We start from the raw sequence: 27707 nt of genomic DNA on the forward strand, positions 1-27707 counted from the left end.
TCTAGTTTACATCTTTCCTGTGATTAGCTAAATTAAGGCGTCTGTTATTTCATGTCATTGCCTTTAGGAGAAAAGAGAACTTAAACCAGTGGTTCTCAACCTTCTGGCCCTTTAAATACAGTTCCTCATGTTGTGACCCAACCATAAAGTTATTTTCGTTGCTACTTCATCACTGTCATGTTGCTACTGTTATGAATCGTAATGTAAATATCTGATATGCAGGATGGTCTTAGGCGACCCCTGTGAAAGGGTCGTTCGATCGCCAAAGGGGTCGTGACCCACGGGTTGAGAACCGCTGATTAAACTAAAGACTTCCTTTAAAGTAAAGTCTGGGGAAAACGCTACAGAAACAACTCGGGTTGACTTTTTGTGTTTCTCAAAGACGTGAAGCTTTATTTTTAACCCTAAGAGGAGTAAGTTACCTGGCTCCGGGCCTGTGGCTGAGTCCTGTAACAACGCATAATGTTCTGGAAGGACTTGTCCTCTTTTGTGACCTAGAAAAGAATAAGAGTATTTTGTGAGAGCGATGGACTTCCAGCAACATACTGTGAGCATTACACACTTGCTCCACAGTGAACCTGGTGAAAATTCTATTAAAATTAGTCACTTAAAATCTTCAAATGGTCCTAAGGCACACAAGTGAAGAAATATCTATGAAAGAAAACTTAAAATTCAGCAACAATAGAGGTGGTAAATGGTACCTAAACTAAGACCTGGCATAACATTTCATGAGAGTGAGAAAACGGCATTTCACTTACTATAGAACCCCAGTAAAATAATAGACAACTTCTACTCAGAAACTATGCAGGCAAAGCGGCAGTCAAACAACATATTAAAAGTGCTCAAAGTAAAAAATCTAAAGAATCCAGTATCCAACAGTGATCTTTCAAAAATTAAAAGAAATGAATATATAATCACAGATGTCTGGGCCAATGTGTACAGTGGTTAGAGCACCAGCCCATGTACCAAATGTCATGGGTTCGATACCCAGCCCCAGTCAGGATGAGTATGGGAGACAACCAATTGATGTGTCTGTGTCTCTCTCTATATCCCTTCCTCTCTCAAAAAAAATCAATGGGAAAAATCCTCAGGTGAGGATAAAGAATTTTTTTTTCCTGAGAGTAGGGAAGTATCATCTTTTTCCTTTTATAGTCCGAAGTACTCACCTTTGCCATCACATAAATGGCACACATTAACAACTGGTCCAGGTGTCTGTCCATCATAAGTTCAGGACACTGAATTATGGAGAATTCAAAGCAGGTCCAGATCTTTTTCCTTAGCTCATCTGAAATATCCAGCTTAGCACAAAGATCCCGAAGGCGGACACCTGCTAAGTGGTAAACCTGGTAGATAAAAAAACCATCTCAGAACCTGTTTATCTAACACATTCCCCAAACGCATGACCAGGGAGAGGATATGAAAAGTTACCTTTCTAAAGAACAGCGATAAAGAGCTGGTCTTCCTGGGCCTGCCGCTGCCGCTGGGTAAGGGGGGGCCTTGCTTCTGCTGTGCCCCTGGGGAGAGCTGCTGAATGGCCACCTGCCCTGGGACTTGCAAGGTGGTTCCTGTCACCTGTTGAGAGCTCAAGTTCCCAGCCAGGGCCTGGGCACTGAGGGGCTGCATGGAGCCCGTCACGGCTGATGCCTGCCCCCCAACATTGACTTGGACCGGGAAGAAAGTTATCCCTCCATTTTCATTGGCAATACCTGTAATTGGTTACAAAGAAAAAGCACAAAGGAAATGCTGATAATACAAGGTTCCCCAGGCAGCGTTTCCAATTCCTCCCTCTCCTAACCCCCTCCCCCCTAAATGCTTGTCGCATTATCATTCCAGCCGAATCTCAGGTAACTTTCCAATGAATGCCACAGAAAAAGAACTCGATATCCAACGCAGCCTGCCTTACCTTGTACAGGAATGGTCACAGTTTGTCCATTGTTGGCTGTGACCGTGGCTGTTGCCATGGTGACCAAAGTCTGTCCAGGAACTGGTGTGACAGGAACCGCCTCCCCAGGCACATTCTGCACGGGGACAGCACTGACCAGGGGCTGTGGGGGCCCGCGCCCGGGTGCTCCTCTGTCAGAGGGGCTGTCGTTCTCGACAAAGAGCCGTCTTCGGGTGGAGCTGGCGGTTGGGGAGCTGTACCTCTCATATAATGTGGTTGGAGAGGTGATGCCTAGAGCCAAAAAAAATCAAACCACTTCACTCAGGGAGAAGGAGAGGACTCATCCAAGTTGTTATTAGTGCACAAAAACTAATTGAAAAGCCAACAAAAATTACAGGAGTCACATCATAGTAATAATTCCACTGAACACTATTATGAGCAAAATTTAAAGAAAGATTTTTCGCTATTTGTCTCTCAGGACTCCCTTCTTCACTCCACCTTCTGCTAAATCAAATGAGGCTTTGTCCTCCACTACTTCAGGGCCTTGATGAGCGAGGGGCAATTTAAAGAATTGTTCTATTTTTCCACGATGCTTTTAACCATATTCCATTTCTACCTGATGCTCATGTGAAATGTGACTGTGACATAAACCCACTACTTGATAAGGGGACCTGATGGATTTGATAGCCCCATCTGGGAGCATTTTCCCCCCGTTTTATGAATCTTCATCTTTGTCCAAATACAGAAAATTACTAAAACTCAATAACGTCCTTTAGAAAGAATGGACGTGCATGCTTTTTATTCAATTAAGTTTAGTTTAATTTTTTAAAACAACTTTATTGAGAAATACAGTATGTCCCCAAAAAATGTCTACACATGTAGAATAATTATAAAGGTGGTGTTTATTAAAATACCGTTCATTTTCTAAATGTAATAGAATCAGCTATCACGCATTTTTTGGGGACACCCTGTATATGCCCTATGAACTTCACTTGCAGGTTTAGATGGAAGTCAAATCCCCAGATATTAGACCCGTCTACGTGCCTTAGTATTTAGACTTACTCCTTCCAAGGCCTCCAGTCTCGGCACGAACTTCACTCACTCTTCTGGGAGTCAGAGGGGTGCCAGCCAGGCACATGTCGTCTGCTCTTTCCAGGTTCTGCGGTGGCATGACCTGCAAAGAATGTTCACACAGAATGCCATTATTCAACAAGCATTATTAAAAATACAATAATCACCTAGGGTAAAATTAAACTGTCCTGGCTCATCCCTTATTCCATCTATCAGCTGTCTTTTCCACTGGCAGGCTTAAACATTTCAAAACCTGGTAAATAGATATTAAATATGAATTAGCAGTCCTTACTGATGTGGAGAATTAGAGTATCAAGCATCTAAGGTAGAGAAACTTGATTAAGAGATCAAGGGAGAACACCGAATTCTTCCCCTGTCACTGAAAACCTGGGGCAAGCATCACACAGTTATTCTGGTTCTTGTTTCCTATTTGATGCAGGTGTTGTACGCTCTCACCCTGCCCTCTCACCCTGCCCAAGGAAGACATGAAGTGTAACTGTGCCTTGGGAAGAAGGGTGAGGAGCAGACTAGATACTGATGTACTTTCCTTATAGAAAGACGTTACAATCTCTCACAAACCTCTTCACAGGTAGGGACTCGGTTGTCATTCTCTCTAATCCTGTCCCAGAGCGGAGAATCTGGCTTCCAGGCCAGATGATCCAAGATCTGTTCTTCAATCTGATTGAGGTGTTTCACCACCTCTCTGCAAAGGCCATCTTCTGCTCGGATGAATACTTCTATCACCTGAAATGAAGAAAAGGCCCTGTTAATAATTTTTAAAAAATAATATAATAAAAAAATATATATGTATTAAAAAAGGGTAACTTTTTTTTACATATTTATAGATATAACAAAGACAATTTATAAAAAATTATAAGTTTAAAGAATAGTACTATTTTGAAACAGCTGCTCTTCCCTTCTGCCTTTATAAATAATTAATATTTAAATTGCATTTATGAGTTATGTAAAATCTTTTCATAGTGCTATATTTCAACATTTAAATGAAAGAATGTCTTATCTATTGAGAGTGAAACATTACTCTTTAAATTTTGTATTTAAAAACTCTAAACATTCAATCTCTGCCACTATAAAAACGTTCTGACTGCTGTAGCTGAATTAAATAAATTCATACACTCAGTTAATATCAAGAAGGAAACGACCAGTCAATGCCCTTCCTCTATGCCTCTATAATCACGTTAAAGGGGATTTTTGTTTCTGAAAGACACATTCAATATTAAATTCCATAAAAAAGATTGCTCTGTAAGATAAGCTAGTGATAGGTTTGCTATTTTTTTTAAAACCTTAACCTCATAAAATGAAAGTATCTTAAAAGTCTTTATGAAATGAAAGGAATAAAATGAAACTCGCTGAGCATAGGTCTTATTGTACAGTAAAAGAATTTATATAGTTCTTAGGACTCTATTTCTTCTCTGCTCCCCAAATACAGAAGAAATTATTAATAAATGTAATTAAAAATAAATGTATTTAGTTATTAAAATGAGCTAGATGGCTAACAATAGGAAGTTGGTCTCATCTATAATTTTCTCATTAGTATCAGATTTTTAAAAATACCTTATAAAAGTGATAAAGTGGCACATCAAATATTTCGGTAATGAATGGAAAATTCCCAGGAGGCTTATAAGAAAAAGTGACAACCTCGAGGCAGCAGGCCAAGAGTGATCTGTGGAATGCATCTTGTTCCAGAATGCCCTGTAAAGCAGTTATTAACATGCAGAAACATTAGTCTACTCTAATAAGACATTTTATACCCAGTCAAGTTAAATAAAAATACCAAAAGTCTTATTCTCTGAATTAGCGAGTAGTATGTGCTTCTTTTCTTACAAAACTTTTAACTTTATAAATAAGCCCATTTTTTAGCAACTTTCAAAAATCTTATATATCATGAAATATAGCTAATACAAAAAATTACATCCTAATTAAAATATACATACACTCTGATGCTTAGAAGACTAATGATCTGGAAAGATGTTACACACTAGCATTACAGTCAGAGGCCACTGTCATAAAAAGATGGCTGGAAGGAGGGCAGGTGACTTGGCTAGATGGTCAACATGCTTATTCAGAGTGATATAATCACAGATGATTTTCACATGTACTTTTTCTTTGCTTATTTATTTCCTAAAATTATATATTTTTTAAAACTAAAAAGTTATATAGACACAAAAAGCACAGCCAACAAGAGCAAAAAATAGGTAAATTAGACTTCATTAAAATTAAAACCTTTGTGTATCAAAAAACACCATCAATGATGTGAAAAGACAACCCAAAGAATGGGGGCAAATATTTGTAAATCAGATATCTGATGTAATTTATACTCAGAGTATATACCAAAAAGAATTGAAAGCAGAGACTCAAATAAATACTTGCACACCAATGTTTATAACAGCATTATTCATAATAGCCAAAAGGTGGAAAGAACTCAATGTCCATCAACAGATTAATGGTAAACAAAATGTAACATATACATATATGTGGTGTGTAGGCATACAATATTATTCATCATTAAAAAGGAATAAGATTCTGACACATGCTACAACATGGATGAACCTTGAAAACATAATGATGAGTAACATAGGCCAGACACAAAAGAACAAATATTGTATGACTATCTAAGGTACCTAAAATAGGTAAATGCATAGAGAAAGAAGAACAGAAGTTACCAGGGGCTAAAGGGAGGAGTGAGTGGGAAGTCATTATTTATAGGTATAAACTATCAGTTTGGGATGATAAAAAATTGTGAAGATGGCTAGTGTTGAGGGAGATGCACAACATTGTGAATAGTTAATGCCAGTGAACTGCGCAATGAAAAATGTTAAGATAGCATATTTTATGTATTTTTTACAATAAAAAATTCTTTTTTTTAAAATATATTTTATTGATTTTTTTACAGAGAGGAAGGGAGAGAGATAGAGAGTTAGAAACATTGATGAGAGAGAAACATCGATCAGCTGCCTCCTGCACATCTCCCACTGGGGATGTGCCTGCAACCCAGGTACATGCCCTTGACCGGAATCGAACCTGGGACCTTTCAGTCTGCAGGCTGACGCTCTATCCACTGAGCCAAACCGGTTTCGGCTACAATAAAAAATTCTTGAAAAATATGTTCCTTAGGTGAGTATTCAGGTATCTACTTACTATCAATCGCTAAACTACTGTAATTCTTCTGTATGTGTTTCAAAGTTCAAAAATTTGTCATAAGACAGTCTTTTAAATTCCTACCACCATATTTTTTAAAATATATTTTATTGATTTTTTTACAGAGAGGAAGGGAGAGGGAATAGGGAGTCAGAAACATTGATTAGCTGCCTCCTGCACACCCCCTACTGGGGATGTGCCTGCAACCAAGGTACATGCCCTTGACTGGAATCGAACCTGGGACCCTTCAGTCTGCAGGCCGACGCTCTATCCACTGAGCCAAACTGGCCAGGGCCCACCATATTTTTATATATAAAAAAGAAAAGGAACTAGGTACAAAGAATTAGAACAATTATAGGTCCATTTTGTAATTTTCTTTAAAATGTTATTTAAAAAATTAGTTAAAATTTTTTTTGATACAATTGAAATATCACTTGTTTAAAATCAATTTACTTTTTATTAGTAAAATCTAGGAAAAAGAATTATTTCAGCTAACCCTACCTGTGTGACCCATGAACCAAGAGGTGCCTGGTTCTATTCCCTGTCAGGCACAAGTCCAGGTTGCAGGCTTGATGCCCAGTAGGGGGCGTGCAGGAGGCAACTGATTGATGTGATTTTTCTCTCTCATTGACATTTCTCTCTATCCCTCTCCCTTCCTCTCTAAAATCAATAAAAAAGAATTATCTTAGCCAAGAGAAATGGCTGAATATTTATTAAAAGTCCTACTGAGTCAATACTCAATTTATTCTTGCTATAGAAAGAAGGTTTGATAAAAAACCCCATGTTATTTAAAAACTCAGTTAAGATTAAGTCTGAGTGTTTTAACCCTTAACTAGTTTTACTACCCAAAGAAGTTGAAAGTTGTAATACATGGCCTACTGCAGCAAGGCACTGAATGGGAGCTGAAGGTGAAAGAACTCAGAACCAGCCATAGTTGGTTTGGCTCAGTGGATAGAGTGTTGGCCTGTGGACTGAAGGGTTCCAGGTTCCATTCTGGTAAAGGGCACATGCCCAGGTTGCAGGCTCGATCCCCAGTAGGGGGCGTGCAGAAGGCAGACAATCGATGATTCTCTCTCATCATTGATGTTTCTATCTCTCTCTCCCTCTCCCTTCCTCTCCGAAATCAATAATATATTTAAAAAAAAAGAAAAGAACTCAGAACCATTATTCATAATAGCCAGTTTCCTTAGGTGCCAATGTTATTCCCTCAAAGCCACATATCATTTCTCTTGTTCAATAACAGTGTGTTTTCTTTTGGTGGCTAGGGCTGACAGGAAAGCACATTTTACTGTTCTGATCAATACATTGGATATTTACTCACAGATAAATCCATGTCTCCCAGTCTCTTTTGTTCCTGCTCAATAATGGATTCTAATACTTTATAGTAAAGCATCTCTGCAAAACGAAAGTGTCTGCTGGCAATTTCTGCATAAATAAAAAAACACAACGATCACATGCAAAGAAAAGAAACGTTGTGAAAAATGAGGGCCATCCCATCCCCTGCCCACAATATAAAATTTAAAAACCCATACACTTCCTACAGTTGCTCTTTCAATCATCCCTAAGATTCCTTAATTTTTTTCATGGTAACACTTAAATTTTTCTAAAACTGTGAAATGAAATTTTCACATAAATAACTGGAATTTAATGAGTATGGTATTTAATGAGTCCAGCTATGATGGCATTCCATGAAGATTCACATCATTTTTATTCTGTGGGGATGTTCGAGCAGAGCAGCTCTGTGCTGGGAGGTATATAGTTGGTTTACTATTCCACTCATACTTGGTTTTAATTGAAAACCTCAAAAACACCTAGCACAGATCTGGGCATGAAAACAGCTATGTCTTCTGTTCTTATTTTTAAAATTCTAAAGAATCACAATATTTCAATATTTAATATCCAGTCTACAAATGAAAACTAAAATTTTCCAAATGAAAAAGTACCAGAAGGTCAACATAATAAAAACATCAGAATAGCCCTAGCTGGTTTGGATCAGTGGATAGAGCATTGGCCTGCGGACAAAAGGGTCTTGGGTTCGATTCCCGTTAAGGGCACATGCCCAGGTTGTGGGCTCGATCTCCAGTGTGGGATGTGCAGGAGGCAGCCAATCCATGGTTCTCTCTCGTATTCATGTTTCTCTCTCCCCCCCACTCCCTTCTACTCTCTAAAAAGCAATGGGAAAAATATCCTTGGGTGAGGATTAACAAAAAAGAAGTAAATAAAATAAAATTTCTCTTACTGAGAAGGGCCCAGAAATCACCGGGCTGACATAAAATTAGCCTTCAATCTAAACGCATAAATCTTCATGTTTCTGACTCAGTTACGAAGAAAGGACTCCATGTAGTTAAACATCAAGATGAGAACAATAAAGACAATATTAAGCTTCACCTTTAGCACAATTACTGAATTCCTCATCTGGCTGGGAATGCTGAGAATATATTTCATACATTTCTTTCAATCTGTTGGCAATAGCCTGGGTTGGATCTCTAGAACATGTCCTAAAAAATAAAAAGAAATTATCTAATTTAAAGGTCTTGCCGACTTACAAAGTGATAAACTGTTTACAACTCTGTATTTGTACTAACCTGTAAATATAAAATACTTTGAACACAAACTATACACTCACCCATACTTCTTTGATAAAGGTGCCAACAAAGTATTGTGTATAGTTGTATCTTCTCTGCAGTAAGTTTAGCAACCTTAACCTGTGCCTGCTTGATGTCCATGACTGGACCCCACCCTACACGTCTGCAATCACTGCTGACCAACTAACTGCCCTCAACTGTTCCTGCAGAAAACAGCTGACGGGTATGTCATCTCTACCACAGACTCAGATACACCCTTACTGGTATTCTACATTGTTCCCTGAAAACCAAATTATCTCATTTTTTACTTATTTATTTTACTAGAAAGACAATGTATGTCCAATGCAGAAGCATACAGAGTATCACCATGTGTGCTTTATAACAACTAAGTTTTTATCTTGATCATAAATATACATATTCATTGTAAAAATGTAACAAGTTTAGAAAATTATAACCGATTTTTGTTTCTTTATAATCTTGCTAGAGGTAGCTACTGGATATGCTATACAAACAGAATTTTATTTATGAACACACACAGGTACCTTTTACAACAACAAAGCCCTTCGGCTTTACCTAGTACCTGCTGGTATTTCAATACCATGGATGGTATTTACGATTAAAGAAGCTGCTACTTCTTGTCAGAGATCGTACAAAGATTTGGAAGATAGAGATTCAATCAGGCTTCTAAAATGTGTTTATGAAATACTTCTGAACTCCAGGCAAACAAGGTCCATTTTAAAAACATGACTTAGGAAGAGGCCATACAGACAGAGCCTGTTGGGCAGGGGTCCTCAAACTACGGCCCGCGGGCCACATGCAAATACAAATATTGTATTTGTTCCCGTTTTGTTTTTTTACTTCAAAATAAGATATGTGCAGTGTGCATAGGAATTTGTTCATCGTTTTTTTTAAACTATAGTCCAGCCCTCCAACGGTCTGAGGGACAGTGAACTGGCCCCCTGTTTAAAAAGTTTGAGGACCCCTGCTGTTGGGTGTTAATTACAATCAAGTTTATGAAAAAAGGAGACTTCATGAAAATGTGAAGGGAACTCAGTCAGCTTAGTTATGTAATGAGTCCAGATACGAGTGGGGAGTTACTAATATGTGTATACAGGGCCTTCTTATATCAGATCACCTGAAATAAAATGGGTCCTAGAGGGCCTATGTCATCAAGTCATAAACTTTTAGGACTAACGTCCTTTTCGGGCTAAGGGTGCTTTGTAGAGTTACAGAAGTTACAGTGCTTTTACACTGGCTGTGCATTAACTGTCTACCTTTCCTAGTAGGGACCCACCCTTCGGAAATGTGCCCAGGACCCGTCCTCTCCATGAAGTCCTTTGACAACTACCATCTTCACTGATCCCCTTCCCTGACATCTTAAGATACAACAGCTGGTGGCGTAGTCTGGTGCCTTATTCTACAGGGTCTAGTGCTGGTCTTTCTGTTGTTTATAAGCCACCCAGTCTATGTGCTCTGTGAGAGCAGCGTGAACAGACTAAGACCCTGAGGAAAAATGATCTTCTAGCCATACATCTTCCATTGCTATGTCTTCTGCAGACAACAGCTATAAAATTAGTAATGAGTAAATTAAGGCACAAGTAGTGAAAAATTAAAGTAAGAAATTAGAAAAATAGGCAACAGCCAAATTGAGAAGGCAGGAAGGGCTCACACTGACCTCAGGACCTGTCCCAGTCTCTCACTGGGTGCGCTTCGGAGGCCCGCCAGCATGGTGTGGAGACGGCTCAGGCTGTGCGTGGCCGCAGAAACCGGAGTCACGCAAGGGCTGCTGTTATCCTTAATGTACCTCACCCCAGTGAGCGGCGTGGAGACTCTTAGTGCTTTAGACTAAGGGGAAGAAAGAACACCATTTTAGCTTGGAAAGACTCCATTACTTCGCAAACGGGAACTGAAGGCAATCAGACTTTGTATTATTAACAAATTCTAGTGATTCGCATATCCCCATTCTTGGAATTTAGACATGGCACCTCTACAGCCACCATGATCCGGTGAAGACGTGTGAAAGAACAGTCAGCATTTCAGCTAACTAAAATTTCGCCTCTTAGAAGTTAAATCTTTAAGATAATGCATATTTCCCTATGACCCCTCCTTCAAAACGTAAGCTTGAAGGCAAAAACAAGCATTAGAAAATGTAGAATATCTTTGAGAAACAGCTAGCACCTACTGCTATTTTTGTAAATACTTAAAGATTGGCAAAAGGAAACTGGGAAATTAATCTGGCCCAGTGAAATCCAGGATTTCACAAAAGTCCCCTAACAATCACATCTGCTTCCGAGAAAAGCGAACCACCACTGTGAGGTGCGGGCAGCGCCTGGCGCGGGGAGCCCTCCTGCCTGCCTTCACCTCGGTCCCTGTGCTCCAGCACAGCTGCCCCAGCGGACAAAGAGCTTCACACAGAGCAAGTCAACGTTCTTGAACATACACATGAAAAAGGCATGACCTCATGTAAAGAATTTAAGCATGAATACATATGCTAATAAAACACCTCTTCTAATTTTTCCAACAAACTCTTAAAGGTTTAGATAGCCTAAGAGTGTTTTTTAATATTCAAGATAAAGTATATTTTCCCCTCTCATCCATGTTTCTATCTCTTTGTCCTTCTCGCTTCCTCTCTTACTAAAAATCAATTAAAAACATTTTCAAAATGGAGATAACTCTTAGTTAAGGTAAACATGAGGGGAATGTTCTTTTTCACAATGGACGCAAGCGGAACGCACACACGATTACCAAAACAGACCAGGACCTGAGCGTGTGCCGGTCCCTCTCCTCTGGCTCAGCTCACCTTGTCCAAGTGCTGCTGCAAGATGTTCTTCATCGGCACCCTCTCGGCAGGCTCCGCTCCCGACCCGGCACTCAGAGCCCTGGAGAGCGTCCCGATTTCCTCCTCCGCGTCCTCTCCAAGAAACACCCGCTCATCTAAGTTCCCAACAGTCAGAACATACTCCTCGTAGGCCTTATTGATGGCTTTCCTGGGGGGGGGGGGGGGGGGGGGGGGGAGGCAAAATGCACACTCTCAGAACTGCCATTTCAGTCCATGCTTCAGTCCACTTAATGCCTTCCTATTTTTATTTACTATAAGCCCTCACTATAAGAGCCGAGGAGTATCTGCACTGTGCTCATCCTCCCACACAGCACATCTGCTGAGAGTGTCAGGGCGGGCGCACCCCCCCCCCCCCCCCCCACGCCTGGTCAGTGCGGCTTACGGTGAGCAGCTTAATGACCTCTCCCGCTGCTCCCGCACCTTTCCAGACCTCAGCACCCCCACGTGTCACCTGTACCGTTCCAAAGGAATTTATTTCAAAAACTACGATCCAAAAGTTTAACTATGACAGCTTTCAGGAACAGCAGTACAATTTTTAACAAGTTCAAAAACGTTCTTGGAGTACCAGCTGACCACTAAACTCTGAGGTTTTCTAAGCACACAACTTTAAATATTACTCAGATAGTTTTATAACAGAAGTACTCACAGATTCTCTCCAAAGTTCCCAGGCTCTAGAAACCCTGTAAGGTTTTCTTCTTTTCCCTTAAGGAGCTATGAAGAAAGAAAAGGTCCTGAAGTCATCTATTAAGTCAACTCTTTCCCAGAAAATACTTCCACGGCTGCTCACCAACCTTCTTTTCATAGAGTTTCCTTATGTAGGGTTTCCAGAAGTGCTCCTTTATGCCCTTTGCTTCCAGAACGAGGCCATCGTGTAAGGAGCAGAGCTTCTCGATGACACAGGGTGGGTCGGAGGAAGGCTTGAAGTCCTTAGCATGGCCATCCTCCGACAGGCCTGTGACGGACACAACAGAGGTACCAGGTGGCGCTTAATACACCAAACTGTAGTCAACTAAGATACACAGCTGCAGAGTCTAATCAGCATGTGAGTTACCATATGCAGATATAGGAAACGGTGTATAAGGCCTAATTTAACTCTAAATACACCCCAAGAATAGTAAGTAGAGGTAAAGTGTACCAATCCTCAAAAGATTTCGTTATTCAATCATGTATCTAGAGATGGTTAAAAAAAAACCTAAAAAAATAATTTTATTATTATGCTTTAACTAAAAAACAAATACATAACTTTACAAATAAGCTTCATATTCAAATAAAAATACCACTTAAAAAATTGCTGTCCAAAGTATGTACTTTAACTGAATTATATGTTTGTTTATCATAACTAATTTATAGGTAATCTTGGCCTAGTCTTAGTGGGAAGAAAATGAAGGGAAGCAGCTCTATAGAATTATAATGGAGTTGGAAAGGAAATGGGAGAAAAGACAGAATACAAAGAACATGAAATTTACAAATCCAGAAGCAACTGCAGTAACTAACGCCACTCACTTTAAATATCTACCTTGAGAGTCAGACAAGCTGAAATTTTCATTGTAACCACCCCCAAACAGACAGTCCCTCAATCCTACCATGGTATTCTTCAAATAGCAGCATCATATACACTACCAGCTTAACAAATACTTTCTAGTATTTGCTTTGTATATCATGATTTGGTCTGTTACTGTCTATCATTCATAGAAATTACATACCTTAAAGCCTACTAAATGCATAGCCGAAATAATTAGCATTTCCACACAGTGGGTGTGTGTGTGTGTGTGTGTGTGTGTGTGTGTGACTTTAGTAGCTAAATATGGCGCCATGTTCTCCAAGGGGATAATGAATGACAGTCTGCGAAACAGCCTGCCTGGCTGAGGGAAAACACTGCTCCTGCTCACGTCACCGAGGTGAACCGCAGATACTTTTAAATCACCTGCCCCTAGAAAGGCCTGAGAGGGCTGAGGCCCGCCCTACACCCCATGTGGAAGGCTGGGTGACCCCACAGCGCCACGCAGTGTGCCCCGCCCCGCTACTGTGGCCCAGGCCTTGTCCAGGTGGCTGATGGCGCCCAGGAAGTCGGAGGTGTTCAGGAAGTGCTCGTTCAGCTTCAGGCTGCTGAGACCAGGGATGCAGCCACCAGGCCCCTGGGCAGGGCTCTGCTCTCCACTGTCTCCACCCGCCCTCTCCAGGGTCTGGGAAAACCTGATGAGCTCTGTTCCCGTCCAGCTTCCCCTGGTGCTCCAGGCTATGCGTCAGGCAAAGACGCTGGAGATGGGGTTGGTGCTGGTAGGGTGGCCCTTCTGGTGCTGCTGAGAGGTAGGGAACCGTCCCATGAGCGGCCTCGATCGTCTTCCCGTCCAGGCAGAGCAGCACAGATGCCATTGGGCCAAGGGAGGCTTGGGCAGGATGTCCGACTGCCCATCTCCATCCTAGTTCACAGCCCACACAAAGCCACCTAAACACCTGGGAACCTGAGCCACCTGTCATCAGAGCTGGTGCTCGTACCAGCTCATGTTCTCGCCTAACCTGGACTTTGTGCTTCTCAGAGATCTCCTGGAGGCGTCCTTGGAGCGCCCGTCCTAGGCTTTCAGAACGGTGCTCTGATGCCCATGTACAGTGACCACTTCTGGATGGCAGACTGGAAGCCGCTGTGTGCAGAGCCCCAGGAGGACGTGTGGGTGCTGTACATGCCCGTGCCCAGGCCAACGGGAGAAGCTGCACAGCTCCCACTCCTTGGCCCTGCTGCCTCCTTTGGGGTGAGGACCATCTTGAAGTGCCAGCCCATTCGGTCACAGTCTGTGGCCTTCTATTGGTCGCATGGGCGGGCCTTCCAATGGTGATGGGCTTGGTCCAGCCAAGGACAAGGCAGGGATGTTTTTGCAGAGAATGGGAGACAGGCGTGGAGGATGCTCCAGCTGGTCCCACTGGAACTCTTCTACAGGGGCCTGGTCCGGGGCGACGATGGCACACTGACAGCCACACTGTAACTTCTGGGTGGCCAAGGCAGACCCGATGGGTGCTGGTCATCAGTCTGGTCAAGGTTTGGGCCCAGTTCGAAATACGTACTTGAACTGGACATCCACATTGGGCAGTACGAGCACCTCTTTGATGAACTGCCAGATACGATGGGTCATCTCATTGCTGTCCATCTCTAGCACCGGCTTAGCCATCTTGACCTTGTTGTCGGCAGAGTGGCGCCACGGCTGGTCCTGCAAGTTGGAGCCTGTCGCCCAGGCTGGCCCAGAACCCGAGTCTCTGCTGAATCAGAGTTCGACCTGCAGGTAACCAGCCATCCCCAGCAGGTGAGCGAACGAGTCAGGCAGGCGGGATCCGAGCGCCAGCCACTGCTTTGGGTGCCTGGCAGTGCGCTGCCCAGACCTGTCGGTTTCCATACAGCTTTTACTGTAAGAGCTAAAAATTATTTTTCCTTATTTTAGAACCTTATTTCATAACTACTCCTCTTTAGAAAAAAACCTAAAATGAAGATTCTTTCAGTGAGTCCATTCTGACCTCCTATAGTGTCCCAGCACCAAGCTTGCCAATGTTGAAAAAATACCCGCTTTAAAGTCATCTTCCCTACTCCAGATTCCTATTCCTTCTTCTTGTGGAGCATGTATTTCAGAGCATTCTAGTGTCACCTAAGACTTAAACTCTGTGATACTTGCAATTGCTATTCCCATAAATGCTGCTGCAGAGACTCGGCCCTGGTTACCAGTCCCCTGGAGAGCGGGGTGGCGGAGCTTTTAGAGCGCCGTGGGCTCCCCTGCGAGGAACCTGCACTGTGTATAAACTCCCCCGAGTGCACATGATGGAGAAATGTGGGCTGTCCAATAGTCTTTTTTTTTTTTTTTTTAAATATATTTTATTGATTTTTTACAGAGAAGAAGGGAGAGGGATAGAGAGTTAGAAACATCAATGAGAGAGATCGATCAGCTGCCTCCTGCACGCCCCCCACTGGGGATGTGCCCGCAACCAGGGTACATGCCCTTGATCGGAACTGAACCCGGGACCCTTGAGTCCGCAGGCCGACGCTCTATCCACTGAGCCAAACCGGTTCGGCTGTCCAATAGTCTTTGATGGACAATCTTACCTTTAAAATTAGGGTTGACAAGTTCTTTACGATTGGAACATTGAAGGGCATTTCCATAAACTAAGTCCAAAGCACACAGCAGCAGATGATAAGAGTTGACCAAGTCATCACTAATCATGGGGAAATTGCCTATACAATTATAAAGAGAGAGTTAAAAGTGCATCAACTTTACAGTATGCTAAAAATAATTTCTTCCTCTAGTTAAAATGACGTTATATAACACTGTACAAAACAGAATCAAGAGGTACATAGTGTTTTGGCAAATTTACATCTTGAAATATTATAGTTAATAAGTTTCTTGGAGTTTAATGAAAACTAAAACTTTACTAAAAATGTCATTTGTTCACTCAGTATTCGTTAAACAAGCATTTATTTAATGCCTATTAGCTGACCAAAATTTTATAATCATTGGTCTGTCTTTTGAAAATTCAGAACACCAACAACTTTATAAATTATCTCAAATTGTAAGAAATTGTTTTATATTAAAATATTTTTGTCAGAAAAATCAATAAATCACTTACATGTGAACAGCTAAAAAAATTACTCATGTGATTATTTTTTTCATGTATGTACTTTAAAAATACCATAACCTATAATTAGACTCCTAACAGTAACATTTAAAATACTTTTCTACATATGAACACAAACTCATACAAATGAATGCAACAGGATCACAATGAAAGATATTTAAGATCTAGAGCTGATATCCCACAAATCGTTGATGTTTGATAACGGAGGAAAAAAACTGAAACCATGTCATTTCTGCAGTGCTGGACTAAGTCTGACATCGAAAACAATTTTTACAGGCAGTAACCAGCTTCGTTATTCTTAGAAATTAAGGAGTAGTTCTACTTTTGTTAACTTCGAGCATATCCCTTTTTTCATTAAACACTGCTTTTTCATATATATGCTTCATGCCGACTTTACATTCTTATAACTTCAAATGAATTCAATTTAAATACCTGGCAGACATCCGAAATATTTCTAAACCTCGACAGTTTCCCACTTCATGCCTACCCAATGTGCACGTGCGTGTGCATGCACACACACACACACTCACTCTGCTTGGTTTCAGGCTTTTTCTCTCCTTCCCACCAAGGAAACTTACCACTTACCGCCCCATATGACGACGAGGAATTCTATTTTGTACCGATGGAAACATTCAACAAATCAACTTAAATAAATTAATGAGGAAAAAAATATTTTTCTGTTGCGGGAAAGGCAAATGATGATTAAAAGGTTACATATCACATTGCTATAACCACAGTAACTTGCTTGGTTCTGCTATGGATAAGTTTAACACTAAATGTACTCAGTTCCTCAGATGTGAAACAGGAAGTGGTAGCATCTATGGTTTCAAGCGACGGAGCTATCACCCTGCGAGCCTGGACTTGTCGCTGGTGTACACTTGCCGCAGGCAGAAAACCCCCGCACTGCGACCTCTAAGAAGCCCGGACATGCCCTTGAAGATTAGAATCCAAGTTAAACTCCAGGACTGTCCCTACATGACATACTTCACATTTCACATCCCAACTTCAGAGTAAATCTCACTGTGAGATAGTTCATCTTCAATCAACAAAACAACCTGCTTCACTCCCAGCGCTGGCTTATTTACAGGAAAGAGAAGATGTGGGTTCGCATACAAAACAGGGCGCGGCACCTGCGGGCATTCAGGCCACACTGCCCCTCGGGAGGACCAGCCCAGGCGTGTCCCTGGCGTGTGCTCACCACAGGAAGTCGACCCAGGCCAACGCACAAAGTGGGCTTATTTATCAAGAAGGAGACCATCTGAGGTGCCCACACGGTGCAGAGAAAGCCAGCAGAGAAAGGTGGCTAGAGGAGAGTGCCTCTCCCCCCAGGTAAGGACATCAGTAACTGGTATAAACTGCTCTCATAGGAAAGACCCTAGAGAATCAAAAAAGACCACAGTCCTGGGTTGTGAGGGAGCAAAGGCTGTTCAGATCAAGCACTTACTGACTGAATAAGATAAAAGTTAGCTGCAGAGAAAAACTAGGACACCCTAGTTGATCAAGTGAGACCAAAATCCACACAAGGGCAATACAATTCTTCATAAATAATTTAGATAGTACATTTACTCTCAATTACACATATGCCATAAAAGGCATAAACAAACCAAAAATCCTGGAAGGCAGACATACCTGCCCACGGGCAAGTGACAAAATTAGCATCACACGTATGATGCCGCCACAGCAAGGGAACGGTGGCAGCCAGGGCCGCAGCCAGCAGGACAGCAGTTTGCAGGCTCCAAGCCTTTCTCTACTTCCTGCTGTGATCACATCACCTTTGCCTCCTTTAAAGAAACATTCAGTGTGATGGAAAGCAACAATCGAACAGCATATTTTTGACAGAAGATTCTTCTTTTCAATGAAGCACGCAGCCCAGGGGAAGGGAGAGCTTTCAACTAGCTAGCCAGGAGGGGCCAGTATAATCTGACAGGTCAAACAGCAAGACCAATGGGGTGCCGGTCCTTGCTGGAGGGCCTTCACTTCCAGCATGAAACCAAGAGCTGGGAGATCTGGGTTCAAATCCCAGCTTTGTTTCTGGGCCTCACTTACCTACTCTTGAAAGCAAGTACATTGGGGTAGTTGATCTAATAATGAGAATCTCTTTTATGAAACTCCTGCAGCTTTATGATTTTTATTTTAACTTTGCATTTTATTGGGCTATCTTCATGGCAAAGGCATTCTATATAGTCCAGGAAAAAAAGTATGTGACTTATGTAACTGTACTACTTCCTTTTCTTCCTTAGATTAATAAGCATCATTTCTAGAGAAATACAGACAGGACAAAAAAAATCTTTTCTTACTGAATGCAGAACTTGGGTAGTTTAAGTGAGATGAGAAAAAAGGGAGAGAAAATAAATAGCATCTAAAGGTGTACTGATCAGGCCTATTTATCTGAACAAGATGCAGAAAAAAATCTGAATTGCTGAGGATGCTCAGTCCCACTCAACTGAATAAGACTTGTCTCATGGAAAATACAGCTCCAGAGAAAAGCAGAGATACACTAAGGCAGTGGTTCTCAACCTTGGATGCACATCAGAATCACCTGAGAATCTTTTTAAAATCGTGATTTCTGGGCCTCATCCTCTGGAAATTCTGTTTCTTTGTTATGGGGTGGGGACACAACGTTAGTAACAAAGAAACAGAATTTCCAGAGGATGAGGCCCAGAAATCAGGATTTTAAAAAGATTCCCAGGTGATTCTAATCTGCAGCCAAGGTTGAGAACCACAGCACTAATGTGTTTTAAGTCCATAATTCAGAAGAATCGGTTTGGATAGAAAAGACACTGTATAAGGACAGAATTTAAAACTTTTCCATTTAATAAGAGAAGTTTTGGATCTTATAAAGAAATCCAAAAGACTTTTATAAAAAGACAATACTTAAAAAAAGAACCTGTGACTAAAACCATTGAGAAATTTTTCAGTGAGAATCTTTTCCTGATACACATCATAGGTTGACAAAAGTAGTACCCAAACATTTAAATAAACTAATACCTAGAAAAATATTATTCTTTTCTTACCTTTTGCATATATAAAAAGCACCCAACAGAAGTGGAAAATTTCAGACACGGTACAGGGCTGTCGCCTGTGGGGAGAAAGAAGTCAGAAGATAACAGACGAATTCGTGAGAGACACCACAAATGACGTAACTTAGGTGAGAAACAAACCCCCAGTCAGACGCAGTGAGAGAGACTCGCTTCACAGGGAAAAGGTGTAAGAAGTCCTACTCCAACCCATGTTGGTAAGGATGAGCTGGGAGCCAGGGAAAGAGCTCAGCTCAGAAAGAAGGTTCTAAACAACCACAAAGGCTTTTGGAGGTCAAGAAGGTAGGGTAGGAAACAAATGAGTTACGGCAGTTCTATTAGAGACACCAGCAAGGCTACCGCTGCTTTAAGACCCACGTACGCAGTCAGATATCCCCCAATGTTTTCCCTCCATCATTGCTGCTGAAACGTAAACCCTCTGTCGCTAAAAACACTCCAGATTATTTATATCAAGTCCCACGGGACTTCTTAATGTAAATTCTGGGCTTCCTATCATTCCTTGCACTTCCATTATTAAGCATCTGTTGTATTTTGCCACGTTGTCTGCTCGGAGGTTCAGACCTGTTTTGAGCTTGGCTTTTCTGCTAAAACCCTGCTGAGGTGTAGCTAAGGCCGCTGTTGCCTCCACATCCCAATACACGCATTGTAATACAGGGCTCCGATGAGAAGAGCCGGCGTCTGAGGCTTAACCCCGCCCTGTCACTCCGGCTGATTCACCAGCCCCAGCAAGCACTCAATGCCAGGGCCCTGCCTTAAAAAGCAGCTTCCTGGCCACAGGCGGTGATAAACTACCTAGTTTTGATGGCTGCCAAGAGAAAAGCCAAACTTTTAGCTTAACACACAAGCCACTCTAAAAACTGGCTCTATAAGGTGAGGACCCAAGAGCCAACTGCTTAGAAGGCTTGATCCTCACTGTAGTGGTCCCCTTCTCCGCACAGGTTCCTCCAAAACCTCTGGGGGAGTCTTGAAACTGCCATAGTACAGAACCCTACATATTCTATGCTTTTTTCCTACATACACACATACCTTTTCACTTAATGGAAACAATTTTTACGGCTTCTCTTTGGCATATCTGAATTGCCTGCATCACTAACGTTGTCCTTTGGGGCCATTATTTATGTAAAATAGGGTTAAAGTGATACCACGTCAGTCATCTGATAACCAGAGACTGCAACTAGGCAGGGTGGGGAGCGTGAACAGCCTGGGTGAGCTAGCCACAGGGATGACTCACATCCCGAGGGACAGAGGTGACGTCATCGTGCTACTCAAAATGGCACAGTTTAGAACTTAGGAATTCTTTATTTCTGGAATTTTCTAGAAACTTTAATATTTTCAGACCACAGTTGACCGTGGGTAACTGAAAGGGAAACTTCGGATAAGGAGGGGACTGTTTTATCTCCGAATTCACCTACCGAAATCCTACCCACCATTGAAGACCTATTTCTACTTATTCCACGGAACCTTAGCTGACTGGCCCCCCCCCCCAGCGGTTTATCTGGGCCTCCGAAGTCCTACATGTCCATTACCTTGTGCATCTCTGTACACCTCCTCTCCCCACTGTACAGGAAGCTCTCAAAAGACAGTGACTGGGTTTGTTTTTTAATACTTGTGTCCTACGTTACACTTCACACAGTAAATTCTCAGTAAGTACGCAGTGGCGAACTTCCAAAGGCTGGTGTGGGTGATACACACTGTAGAGTCAGCACAGGCAGACTATGTGAGTCCCAGTAACAGCCCCGCACTTCCTCACTGTGTGACCTCGGCCAAATTACTTCACCTCTCAAGGGCTTATTTCCCCACCTCTACCAATAGTACCAACCTCATAAACGCGCCATAGGGATTCATTACAATAATATACGTTTAAGGCTTAGGAGAGTCCCTATCTCATAATACTCACTAAATGGTATGCATTATTATTACTATTAGCCAAAAGTACTAATAAAAAGTATACCGGGTAAATATATATGTAAAATTTTAAAATAAAGTGTCTTACAATTTTCTTAGGTTAGTTGGTATATATATATACCCTAATAAATATCAAAGAAAGTACATTTTCTACAACGTTGCAAAGAAAGAAAATAATCTGTATCTTTCTATGAATGATCACATCAGTGTTGCTCAGACTCAGAATAGATCTCTATCCAAATTTTAGAATACTTAATTGTAAATAGTCAATTCTCTAAAAAACTTCAAGGAAACTAGGTGAGCTGCTTCCATCTCAGCTTGTTTTATTTTTAAAAGCTACTTACAGCTTGTTTTATTTTTAAAAGCTACTTACTTACTGCAAACATCCTTCACAATTTGGGGAAATTTTTATGTCAAAAGAGAAGCAAACGCTATTCATTCACTTACATTAACTCCTTTCCCCTAACTTTCTTGTCAGCATTTCTCTAGTTCTATTTTAGGAACAAATTTCCATTTCTACTTTATAAAAAAACTTTTGTGGTAAAAGTAGAGGATTTGCATCCCATAATTGTGCTTATCTATCTGGAAACATGGAAGATATTGGGTCAAAGTTAAGTTTGTAGGCTTTCAGACATGATCAGAAAGCACAAGTTCATAACAATTTCTGCTCCCCACTGACCACCGCCCCCCCCCAATCCAACTTCTGGACTCTTAATTGGTTGTAAATATCAAAATACACAGAGAATCCACTTCATGGGGATTATTTAGTACTCAATTTGACATAAAAGTCAAATAACAGAAATTGTCGGTATATATTAAATAGAGAAAATGACAGAGATAGTCAATATTGTCAGTAATAGAAAATCAAGTAGTCAAATTCTATACCCAAGTTAAATATTTTGGTGAAAATATCTGTGTTCTGACTTTTGCATATTTGGTTGCTTAACTGAAAAGTGAAAGTTTGTGTGAACAGGGGTTTCATACATTTTGCAATATGAAAGAAGTCAAAGTATTCATGGCTAACATGTAATGAAAAGCAATCAATTATTATTAAAAGAAAATTATAGGAGAAAAATATTATTTATGAAATCATTTGTTTTTTAAGACTAAGCAAAATAAACTATAGGACAAAATTCAAGGGATCAAAACTGTGGCACAGACAGACACACATACAACCCTAACCAGCAGAGAGAAGCCTACCGTTGCTTTCTTCCTCTTTGTTGCCGAGGCTGCTCCTCCTGAGGATATTTAAAAATGTCCTGAAAAATGGGCTCATATTTCTTAAAAATTACAGCAGAAACAGTGAAGTTTCTTTCTAATCTCTCAGTCCGTTCTCTGAAATCTTGGGGTAGATTTGCCATCTCTTCCCATTTCTTCATCTTGTTAAAAAATTCAATTAAGCTAATATTAAAAATAAAAAAGATATTTTCTAAATTAACACAAGTATACAAATGCAATTAAAAGTAAATAAAGATTAACTCATTGAATTATATTACTTTTAGATAGAAAAATCAAAACTCCTGCCTCTGACTAGCTTAATCTCCTACAGAATTTCTTTGATCTTCTGAATCAACTTTTATTCTCACAGTACTCTAAATTTTATTTACAAAATTGATTAAAAAAAACAAATAATTAACCAGAGTAACGCAACCAACATGCATGTATCCGACTGTCAGATTTCACAAATATTAACATAGTGAATAAATTTTGCCATGTCTGCTTGTTCTACAGAAACAGCCAAAGTTCCCATTTGTACTCTCCCTCAATCTCATTCCCGACTCTTCTCTCCCTAAACATCATTCTAAAGTTAGTCTAAATCTTTCCCATCGACTACTTACTAGAGTTACTATATGGATATACTTGTATCCATAAACAGTAAGCAAACCTTGTGTATGAATGATTGTAATCTATAATAATAAAAGTGTAATATGCTAATTAGGCCAGACAGCCGGAAGCCCTTCCGGACGTCCTTCTGGATGAAGCTGTGGTGGCAGGGGCCGAGGCAGAGTTGGTTAGGGACGATCAGGGAAGGCAGGAGAGCGGTTAGGGGCGATCAGGCAGGCGAGCAGTTAGGAGTAGTGGTCCCGGATTGAGAGAGGGCGCAGGCCGGGCTGAGGGACCCCCCCGGTGCATGGGATTCGTGTACTGAGCCTCTAGTTCTATATAATAAGTAGCATTTTGCAACTTGCTTTTTCATTCAATAATGTTGCAGAGTTAATGTTGATACATGTAGAACTAATTCATTCATTTTAATTGCTAGAAGTATTCCTTCATATGAACTCCCATGAATTTTTGCATTCCCCAACCAATTGAAATTGAGGTTTCTAACTTTTATTATAACCAAAAATATTGTAATGAACACATTCTTGTACCTAAGAATTTCTTTACCAACTAGCCCAGAAGTAGAATTGAGTCAGAGAAATGTGCATTCTCAACTTTACCAGAAATGTGCAAAATTTCCCACTGAAGTGGTCTGTCAATTTATTCTCTCAGCAATGCACACCAGTAATATAGTTTCTCTTTCCCTACATAACGACCAATATTGGATTTATCAGACTTCAAATTTCTCCGATCTAATGAGTATGAAATGCTTGGTTTGTTTTTTACTTTGACTTCCGCCCTTTAGGCACTGCCTCTTGTTCTTAGGCCTAAACATTACTCAGAATGGAGTTAGTCCAAAGTCAATAAATAAACTACAGCTAAATATTACATTTCTTGATAATTATTTTAATAGTGATGTTTTTAAACCACTAGGTCCGTAAATTATTTACCTTCCAAAATGCAAAACATCCCTTTTCCACCAATCTTCAATAAGCTATAAAAAAATTCACCCACAAGGCACAAATAATAAATGTAATAATTCAATTACACAACCAATAGAAAAAGCATTTCTGCCTCTTCTTGAAAGCATTATCTGACCCTTTTTATAACTGATTATAATACTGCTGCTTATCTCCCAAATGGGAAACTTAGAAGCATTTACACATTCCATATATATTATGATACAAGTCCTGCACACACAGTTTGGAGTGTAATAGCATGTAATATTTTATTAACTTTTCAATCTAGAGTATTTCCTAAGATTTCTCAATATCCTTATTTAGAATTGTTCAATATTACAGAATGAGATAACCTCCTAATAGTAAACTCTTCATACACGTGCCTGCTATAGCAGTCACACTATTTTTCAATTCAAACATAGTTACCTCTGCTCTGAGCATCGCAGGAGTCTAGTTAAAGACACATAGTTTCCTTCAGCTGTCCCTTTGCTTACAGTTGGCACGGATTTTCTGCAAGCCACATATAAGGCACATGCCAACCAATGAAGATCATTTCCCTACAAAAACAAACGAAAATTGTTACTTAATGAGTTATATATATATATATGTATATTTCAATATAAAATTCTTATGTTTAAACTGAAAGTGATATTTATGTTTGGGGAACTGTATTTTCAGCGATGGCCCTATTCTATGTGCTCATCTTTTTTTTTTTATCCTCACCTGAGGCTATTTTTTCCATTGACTTTCTTAGAGAGAATGGAGGGAAGAGAGGGGATGGGGGATATCCACGTGAGAGACACATCAATTGGTTGCCTCTGGCTCTCACCCAGACCAGGATGTGGATCGAGTCTGCAACCAAGGTATGTGCCCTTGACTGGGAATCGAACCCATGATCCTTTGGAGCGTGGGCCAACGCTCTAACCATTGGGAAAACTGGCCAGGCCATGTGCTCTCCTTATAATGGCATTCTTCCACTGAGAGGAGCCGTCTGTGTTCCCTCCCTTTGAACTGGCTCAACCAACAGCACAGGTCAAAGGGTTACTATGTAACTTTCAAGGGCATAAAAGGCAACACAGATTCCACCGGCTCTGTCAGGACCTGTGCCTTGGGAGGCCCAACCTGGGAGTAGAACACCTCTGGCAAATTACTTAACCATCACAGAGGCTCAATTTTCTTATCTGCGGGCTGTGAGAATGGAATGAGCTACAAATATGAAGTACAGAAAAATACAAGGAATCAAAAGATAAACTCTGTAACCAGTATTCTGTATTAAGTATCACATTCTCTTATAGCATACCTGGCTACAAGTTCAAGGCAGGGGTTTTTAAGTTTTGTACCGGGGTCTATTCCCAGCACCTCCAATAGTGCCTGGCAAAGAATTAGTTGGTCAAAAAATATTTAGTACATGAATAAATATTAATTTATTGGCTAAGCTGAGCTAAGACTCTGAGACTAACGTCATAAAAAAATGAAGTAATCACACATTTTCAAAAATGACTTACTAACCATCTATTATTTGTCACTTGCTTATATAACACTGGACTTCACCTCTATGAATTGAAATACCCCAACTGCATGGTGATAATGCTCGTTCTCTATAATTTACAGGATTATCAAGAGGGTAAAATAAGAGCTTATTTGGAGGCATTTATGCGCATCACCAAAAAGAGTCCTTCTCTTTGCCTGACCCCAGGAACCACTGGGAAATAAACAGGAACACGGCCTGTTCCGCCGGGTCACCTAAGTATCCTCGTGGACTCTACAACACTAACCATTAGAGTATGTGCCAGAAACTACACATTACTACCTGACTTAACCCCCAGAACAGCTGTGTGACTTAGATGCATACATCTCAATTGTACATATCACAAAATTGGAGTGGTTAAGTAAATTGTCCAAAAGCACCTAGATCTGTCAAATACTTAAAGCCACTATAGTACTACCTTTTCTTTCTTCCTTCGCATATAACAATGGGGAGGAAAGAAAAAAAAAAAAAACGGAATTAAAATCCTATCCATGCAAAAACAACTACCCTAACCGGTTTGGCTCAGTGGATAGAGCGTCGGCCTGCGGACTGAAGGGTCCCGGGTTCAATTCTGGTCACGGGCATGTACCTGGGTTGCGGGCACATCCCCAGTGGGAGATGTGCAGGAGGCAGCTGATCGATGTTTCTCTCTCATTGATGTTTCTAACTCTATCCCTCTCCTCTCCTCTCTGTAAAAAAAAAAAAATCAATAAAATATATTTTAAAAAACAACTACAAAAATCACCTTAGTGGCACGGACGCAAAAACACCCTCGGTGCGCTAGGACACCGGGATCGGCCGTTCCCTCCAGGGCCTACCTGCCGGGCCCCCCCTCTCCCCAAAACCTGTCACACAACCTGCGAACGTCACGTGGCTTCCTGTTTGACTGCTGCCCGCTCGGGCGGGGAAACAGCTGATAAACAACCCGCACTTCCGCGTCCCTTCCCATTGGCCCACCACGGGGCGGGGCTTGCGAGCCTCGAGCCTCACTGGCTACAAAGAGCTTTTTTTTTTTTTTTTTCTCCTCCTCTGCAGGCCCCGTCCGAAAAAAGGGGCACAACCACCAGCCTAAATCACCGGGACTGTCAGAGCCCAGGGCAGTGTCGGGGGCCGGCCCAAAGGGGTTCAAGGTCGCCGCGGCCCTGCCTTCCGAGTGACACCGGGGGCGGGGGCCCGGCGTGTGTCCACGTCCCGGCGGGCGGAAAGCCCGTTTCATCCCATGGACGGTGGAGGGAACCCCCCTCGGCCCCACACCTCACGCGCTGATTCAAAGCTGGACAGAGGCGATGAGGTTCCGCGGAAAAGGAGCAGAAGGAGGGGACCAGAAACCCTAACGTCGGGCGACTCGCGGCGCCCCCACGGGCAAGCCCCTCCCCTGCTCCGTGCGGTCCCCGCACCCGCACCTGTTCCTTCCGCCGACCAGGTGGCTGTCAATGTGCAGCCGGGACCCCAGCGCGACCTCGGCCTCGCGGGGGCTGCATTAGGGCAACAGGTGTTCCCCATTCGGAACCCCAAAGGGAAGAGCAGCCAGACGGGGTTCGCCTTCGGAGCCGCCGAGAGCTTTTCAAAAGCCCGGTTTCCAGGTCTAAGGCGCGCAGAGAGGGTTCCCACCCCGGGGCCTGTCGGGGGTGGGGATCCCTGAGGGGTGCTCGACCCAGCGGGGCAGGAGGGTCCCCTCCCCGCGGCGGGCGTGACCACTAGGCCCGGGAAGACCTCGCCGCGCCCTCCCCCGGGGCGCACCTCCAGCGTGTAGCTCTCGCTCATGCTCCGGTAGCTGTCCCAGGCCTCCGCCCGCGCCGCCTCGTCCATGTTGAGGCGGCAGCACAGCTCGTCGAACCGCTGCTGGGTCTGCGGGGTCGGCGTCCGCGTCGGCTGCGCGGACTCCTCCGCCTCCCCGTCGTCGTCGTCGTCCTCCTCCTCCTCTTCTTCCTCGGAGCCTGCCGCCGCCGGAGGGGGCGGCGGGGGCGGCGGCGACTGGTCGCCTCCAGATGGCATGGCGCACCCTTGGGCGGCCAGTCCTCAGGTGAGCTGCGGGCCCGGGCCCGTAGCCATTCAAACCGCGAAGCGCCCGCCCGTCCGCCGCTTATAAGGCGACTGCGTCGCCGCTGACGGCGCGTGACCTCACGTAGGCACCCGTAGTTCTGAGGATGGCCTGCCGGGAAATGTAGTCCGGGCCGGGGGCCCGCGCGGGTCAAAAAGCATTTCAAACTAATCAGTTCGCTCACTCTCACCCGGGCTGAAATGCAAGCGGCTGCTCTACATTGTAGGAGCGTCCCCGTCGCGAGAGCATCCAGCAGGGCGCTCTCGAAAAG

The 27707-nt window shown here is 42.3% G+C and overlaps 1 protein-coding gene and 1 pseudogene across 5 annotated transcripts in view; both read right to left on the bottom strand.

Annotated features, from left to right (window-relative positions):
- Window positions 1-27459, bottom strand: part of RBL2 (RB transcriptional corepressor like 2) — a 50887-nt gene extending 23428 nt beyond the window's left edge. For all 5 annotated transcript variants that reach the window (XM_070398987.1, XM_070398992.1, XM_070398988.1 and 2 more), the window contains exons 1-18: window positions 27136-27459; window positions 24294-24424; window positions 22288-22488; window positions 19159-19223; window positions 15615-15743; window positions 12325-12485; window positions 12180-12244; window positions 11495-11681; window positions 10370-10539; window positions 8498-8607; window positions 7431-7534; window positions 4526-4663; window positions 3533-3697; window positions 2945-3056; window positions 1904-2173; window positions 1429-1706; window positions 1167-1343; window positions 423-494 (exon numbers count right to left, since the gene is read on the bottom strand). In XM_070398987.1, the coding sequence (XP_070255088.1) occupies window positions 423-494; window positions 1167-1343; window positions 1429-1706; window positions 1904-2173; window positions 2945-3056; window positions 3533-3697; window positions 4526-4663; window positions 7431-7534; window positions 8498-8607; window positions 10370-10539; window positions 11495-11681; window positions 12180-12244; window positions 12325-12485; window positions 15615-15743; window positions 19159-19223; window positions 22288-22488; window positions 24294-24424; window positions 27136-27390 (2790 nt within the window). In that variant the 5' untranslated portion in view covers window positions 27391-27459. The remainder of the gene's footprint in view (window positions 1-422; window positions 495-1166; window positions 1344-1428; window positions 1707-1903; window positions 2174-2944; window positions 3057-3532; window positions 3698-4525; window positions 4664-7430; window positions 7535-8497; window positions 8608-10369; window positions 10540-11494; window positions 11682-12179; window positions 12245-12324; window positions 12486-15614; window positions 15744-19158; window positions 19224-22287; window positions 22489-24293; window positions 24425-27135) is intronic.
- Window positions 12492-15453, bottom strand: LOC138997382 (isocitrate dehydrogenase [NADP], mitochondrial-like; annotated as a pseudogene).
- Window positions 27460-27707: the final 248 nt, after the last annotated feature.

This window comes from Myotis yumanensis, unplaced genomic scaffold (genome assembly GCF_028538775.1).
Source record: "Myotis yumanensis isolate MYYU_CA2020_CCGP unplaced genomic scaffold, mMyoYum1.0.hap1 SCAF_18, whole genome shotgun sequence".
Taxonomy (NCBI): Eukaryota; Metazoa; Chordata; class Mammalia; order Chiroptera; family Vespertilionidae; genus Myotis; species Myotis yumanensis.